Consider the following 6,415-nt stretch of genomic DNA (forward strand, 5'->3'; position numbering starts at 1 on the left):
GTAAGTGTTTCAAACGAATGATTATTCATGGCTTTTAATTGTTTATTTGGCAAAGCTTGAGTAAGATAACTGTCTAGTATATACACCAAATTCTTTGCATTCAAACCTTTTGTGTAGTCCCCATTGCCCGAGACCCCTTGGGGAACAACTTGAGCCTCCGCCAAGAACAACACGAGCTCATCTTGACGCCTCTCGAATAATATTGCCAAGAAGAACATATAACACTCGAGACACAGAGATGGCTCGAGAAGCACTAGGTTATTCTGGAGGGGCGGCGAGGGCTCGAGTTATTCTGGAGGTGCCTCTTGAGCAATGGAAACTAGGCAAAAGATTTGAATGCAATTAGGCTTCTTAAGTATTTTCACACATAGAAGAGGCAGAACTCTGAGAGTTTTAAAATAAGGGATTTCCTCTCAGATACCCTACCCCCCACCCCCCCCCCCCCCAAAAAAAAAGATTTTACAGTTATAGTTCTAAATGAAAATAAAATAAAAAAACTTATAGGTTGAAGAGTGATATGAAAATAAAGTTAAGAAATCGAGGGCAAAACATCGGACTTTTGTAAAACCGTAACTTGTAGAGGGAGTAGGGTTCTCCTCCTAATCTTTCTCCTTCCTTCCCCTGCCTTTGGAACAATTACGATTAAATCATATCAACATCTTGTGTTGACTTTTTTGTAAAGAAAGATAAAAAAAGAAAGTGTGAAAGGAGGGGAGGGAAGGGGAGGGGATTCTATTCCCTTGCAAAGGGAGCCAAGAGTTAAAGTCGTCATTGGGAGATCAAGGAGAAGCACCTCTACTTTTTCTCGTCTTTTCCTTTTTTTTAGGCTGTGGTTGGTTGAAGCTCTTGGGAAGATTAAAGAATCTGTTTTTCTTTTGTAGAGAATTCGTCGAATAATTTATAACCTAATCTTTTCAAAAATGTTCGTTTGGGTTCCTAGAATATCGCGCCTTGGAGGTTTTCTACTTGATTGTATTGAAAGGTCCAATGAATTGAGATTTCCCTATTGGGTCAAGTCATTTCGGGACAAGTGGATCACTTATGATGAAGAGGATGGGTGAGTTTCAAGAGAATGATTCGGAGTTTCAAGTAGAGACAAAGAAGGCAAAAAGGAATTGACTTGCTTATTGAACAAAACGAATTATATTGGCATTATTGAAATTACAATTCATTCGATATTGATTACCAAAGTCGTTCTAAAATGACTTGATTCAAGGCACAGGCTATTACAAGATTGAAAAGAATGGGAGCAAAACCGTGAAGGAAAGAACTCACAAAACAAGAAGATAGATCGTGGAAGTCACACGTAAGGGCCATGAATTCACCTTCAGCTGGCTCTTGTTCTATATCTATGGTCGAGAACCGATCAAAATATGTGTTCCCACACTTAAAAAAAACTTGGGGCATATCGCTCAAATCATTGGTCCGGTACTAGATGTAGCTTTCCCACTGGGCAAGATGTCCAATATTTACAACACTCTGGTATATGAATGTACTCGAGAAAAGAACTAGATTGTGTCCTGACAAGACTAAAAAAAAATACTCACAAAAAATATAGGATCCCTTCTTCAATGGACCCTACTATGAACAAATCAAATTGTCCAATTTCAATAATGTGCCGCTCGTTGACATCTAGTTTCCATAATCACGTGCAAGTTACGCGCCAGCCTCTGGTTGTTCGTTGACGCCCCCTCCGCCATTCGATTCATCTCCCAAGGACAAATCCAATAGTGTAGATAAACATTCCCAAAATCGTTAGAGATGCAACGGTGAGGCCAAGAGTGAACATGAATCACTTTTTCTCTTCCTCCAAGAAATATGGACATCCAAGATTACCGATTTTGTGATGTCAATTTTTTGAGACCATATATCTCACTCGTGTTTGATGGTATCTTATGTCGTTGGAAAGGTCAAATTACAAAAACTGACTCTAACAGCACGAAAAGGGGGTCACAAAACTTGAAAAGAATCACATTTTTCTCCAAACAAACCTTTTCTAGCAAACGGGTCGGAATTTTTTCACCAAAGTTCATACACAAGTTCATATAACCATGAAGAACATATACCAAGCAACAAAATCTAGAAATTTCAAAGGAAAAAAAACGTGAATAGCTCAAGCAATCTTCCACAGTGGGTCTCATTCTTACGACTTGTTTCACGAACCATGAACAAGAGCATTACAAAATTGAGAATTGGGTTGCATCCAACCCGGCTAGATTGCCTAAGTACCTTGCGCCAATGCACAAACATCAAACTGCCATAGTTCTTATTAGCTTTTTTATACTAGGGTCAAAGGTGATACCACAGAGGGTAAACTAAGAGAGAGAAAGATTACTAGAAGAGTGAACAAGATATTTTCCTCTCATCTCCTCTAGAGCTAAGAGAACTGTTTCTCTTGTAGGTGTGTCTTTTCCCTTCCACAAAGTCTCTTTATATAGTGGCTAGTAGGTAAGGAGAAAATGAAACGGTTGATGTTTTTTGTTGGTGTGTCTTTTCCCCTTCACAAAGTCTCTTATATAGTGGCTAGTATGGAGGGTGAAAATGAAACGGTTGATGTGGGACAAAGAACACACACACGTACACAATATATATATATATATATATATATATATATATATATAACACATCCATATTGGATGACTAATATTGTATTTTATACAATGTAATTATTATATAAATCCTACATATATGTTATTGAAACTGGTTTGCTATTTAATCCTATGTATCAATTATTTGTTTTCTTTTCTTGTTACTCATCACTTATGTCATCCTTTATCTTTCTTCCTAACCAAGTCGTTAACAGAAACACAACAATCCAAATAAAAAAGTTATGAAGTTTATTGTCATATACACAAGTATGACCACAATTTTATGTTGGTGCGTTGAAAAGCTTTAGCTCCGAAGCAGTTAAAATTGGCGCCGACGGTTACTCCGGTCATTTTCGCTTAAACCTACTGAGAAAGTGTTGGGTATGGACGGCGCTACCCACGTCCCGAGTCGGTGCAGTCAAACGGAAACCGCAATGCGTAATAATGTGTCGGTACCAAGGACACGCGTCTTCCGAGACCCCTCCAATAAGAAACAGACAATATTAGCCTTTTTAGGGTTTTAGTCACGCTCTTACGAAAACACGGGCCCCGGTGGTTTACGTATAAAAAGAATCCCACCTGCTTCTGCTGTGAATCTGTGATTGCTCAAATGCTGTATTGCTGCATGTTTTTGGGGAGAGAGTAAAACCATAAGGAAAAGAAAATGGTTCGGTAGCTACTTCAGACTATTACAAATCAAACGTAACAATGACATGTTATTGTAACTGTATCTCAAATTATGTTTTATCAGTCAAACATGACAACGAGATATTATTGAGTGAGTCAATCATCTCGCTTTCACTTCCACTTAGAATAGTCAAACAAAAACCCGTGATTAATTAGTTAATTTATCTCGTTTAGTGATTACAAATAATTGAGACCCCTCTCCTCCAAGATTTGGCGGGAAAAAATTACGTTTATATGGACAAATGAGATGGACGAAACGATGTCGTTAGTGGCTACTCTCTACGGGTTCTTTTTGTTGATTAGTGTTTTTTGCTGAATAATCTCTTGGCCGTGGCTTTGAACGGACATTTTGAGCTCTGGAAATTGTCGACGAGGTGGAGGTACGTGCTGAGCTCGTGACACGTTGACACGTTGGTGCCCATCAGGTACGGCGAGTCCTTGCTACTTAACCTGAGCTCCTTCCCAACCTCCGCGTACGACAACTGCGTGTCCTCCACCTTCTGGTGGATCCAGTTCTGGAACTCCACCGCCTTTCGGAACCCGCTGTAGCACGCCAAGTGGCGCCGTTCATTGTCGTCGACTACGAAACCAGGTACTTTAGTTATTACATCGTCGGAGTTCACAATGCGTAAAACTTTTGGGCCTTTCTTGTCCAGGTTCTGGCGGAAGCTACCGTTTCCTACACGTGGCCCGGCAAACGAAAAGACGGTGACTAGCGGCGACCGGTTAAACGTAGTTTTTATGTCGTAAGCTGTGAGCGTTGCAAGCGCGGCGCCGAGGCTGTGCCCGGTCAATGTTATGCTGAGAGGCTCGGTTCCTGAAGTGTATAAGCTCAAAAATCCACTTTCGACCATTGGCTCACAGTTGTCCAGACCTGAGTTATTAGGGCTGGACGGAAGCTGGGTGAAAGTGGCTCGAAGATTTTCAAGCCACTCCAAGCACGTGGCGGTCCCTCTAAAGGCAATCACTACGTCCCGTCTTCCAAGCCTTGCAATTTCCTCCTTGTCTTGACAGACCGCCACGTAGCCAATCCAGCTGGACTGCGTTGCGACCCAGCTCGGCGCCTTTTCTATCCAGCTTGGAAGCTCGATTCCCGACGTGGCACGTAAATTTTTTGTAATCCGGTAGCCAGTTCCCGGAAGCTCGGATTTTTCAAACAATGAGGCTTTTGAGTACTTGCATGTTGCGTAAAAATTGGAATCTGGATCAAATTCAAACGCCTTGTATGCGGCATCGACAAACTGACCATACCGGATAATCTCACCCCGTAAATTGTCGTCTAGAGGGTCGAGAAGGTTTTCCCAGTTGTTGAAGCCTTGGTAATCCATCCAACTTTTGTGAACGGGTTGTTTACCGGCGGTGGGGTTGGTGGTTATAGGGGTGACAGGGGTGAGTGCTAGGGAGCTAATGTCAACTGGGTTTAGCAATTGCTGCCAGTTGGGAAGGTTGTGAGTCAAGGTCATGTGATTGGGGCTTAGAGTTGGTAATTGAGTGAGGGTGCATGAGGTGATTGTTGCCTTGTGTGAGAAGGGTCTGATAGAAAGCTTCATTGTGATCGGTTTGTGAGAAGTTCAGAGAGAGCTAGCTCTTCACTGAGTCTCTCACTTTGTAAGTGGGTGCCAATTTGTAGTTGCATTTCGAAGGAGCTAGGGATGGTCCTTTTATAATAACAAAAAGTAGAGCCTGTGTATGGATAGAGAGAGAGAGAGACAGAGAGAGAGTTGGTATGACGAAGAGACAGTAAAGAAGCTGAAAGTGTTTCACAATTGGTACTTTAAAAGAGGAGAGAGAACTTCAACATATAGGTCCACTTTTGAGAGAAAAATTTCCACGGTCCGGCTCATTGGCTGACTTGAAGATTCACCCATAATGACTTGACATCTGAAAACATTTTTTACAGAACATACCATTTGATAATTAAAAAAATAAAACATATTGGGGTTTAGGCCCCACTAGTCTCTTCTTCCTCTCTCCCTTCTTCAAGAAAGGGCTTTCATCACTATAGCACCGGCCTTCTCTCTTCCCTGTGGAAATTTGCAGGTTGACGGGCCGAGGGCCCACTCCAACAACACCGATACTGTCCCCACTTAACCACCTGCACAATCCTCAGGTGTGGGGTTTTATCACAAAAGGCCTCAGTGTTAATTAGAGAGGGGTATTTCTATTTAAAGCACTCTTCTCTTCCCCCTCTGTCCGATGTGGAACTGGGGGTTCCAACACTCCCTAGCACGTGAGACCCCACTTATGGGTCACACGTGAATTTCCACACATCGGCAACCACGTGGAGCCATGTCGGGACTCACCCAATCACGCGGGGCCAATGGGGACCCACCCAAACACGTGGCATCTTTGGCCTACGTGGACAATCACGCGAGGCCAATGGGGATCCACCCAATCACGTGGCAGTACGGGCCCGTCCCCTGGCTCTGATACCATGTGGAAATTTTCAGGTTGACGGGCCGAGGGCCCACTCCAACAACACCGATACTGTCCCCACTTAACCACCTGCACAATCCTCAGGTGTGGGGTTTTATCACAAAAGGCCTCAGTGTTAATTAGAGAGGGGTATTTCTATTTAAAGCACTCTTCTCTTCTCCCTCTGTCCGATGTGGGACTGGGGGTTCCAACATTCCCCTCCATCTCTATGCACACCAGCAACAAAGCAATCTCCAACCAAAGCGTCACCACCACCTGCATCCGAACGTCCGCTATTGCCACCACCAAGGTCACCCACTCGATGTTGATGCCTGCCACCCAACAACCACATCATGCCCACCACTATGAACACACACCCGAAACTCCAGTCTTTATCTCCCAATTGAAATATGAATTTGATACCATCTTCTTCTATAGTCTTTCCCAACTGAAATGTGATTTTAAAAGAGATGGCATAATTTTGAAATTAATTGTTGAGTTATAATTTTGAATAATGTAAATGCAAAAATCTTGGATGTTTTCGTCTCAGATTGCTTGGTTGCCGGTGTGCATGGAGATGGCAAAGGGAGAGGAAGAGAAAAGGTTGGCTGGTGTTGAATTCATAAAAAGCCTTTCAGTTTCCCGAAGAAGGGAGATAGGTAGGAAGGAGTGGGTCCAAGCCCCAATATGTTTTTTTTTATTTTTTATCTTTGAATGGTGGGTTG

The 6,415-nt window shown here is 42.6% G+C and overlaps 1 protein-coding gene across 1 annotated transcript; it reads right to left on the reverse strand.

The window, feature by feature from the left end:
- Nucleotides 1-3,574: 3,574 nt before the first annotated feature.
- On the reverse strand, nt 3,575-4,642 carry LOC137733374 (phospholipase A(1) DAD1, chloroplastic-like). The gene has a single exon (XM_068472527.2). It carries the CDS (start codon nt 4,601-4,603, stop codon nt 3,575-3,577), a length of 1,029 nt encoding a protein of 342 aa, XP_068328628.2. The 5' UTR covers nt 4,604-4,642.
- Between the last annotated feature and the right edge of the window lie 1,773 nt (nt 4,643-6,415).

Source organism: Pyrus communis, chromosome 7 (genome assembly GCF_041283825.1).
Source record: "Pyrus communis isolate YQ-2024b chromosome 7, ASM4128382v1, whole genome shotgun sequence".
NCBI classification, from domain to species: domain Eukaryota; kingdom Viridiplantae; phylum Streptophyta; class Magnoliopsida; order Rosales; family Rosaceae; genus Pyrus; species Pyrus communis.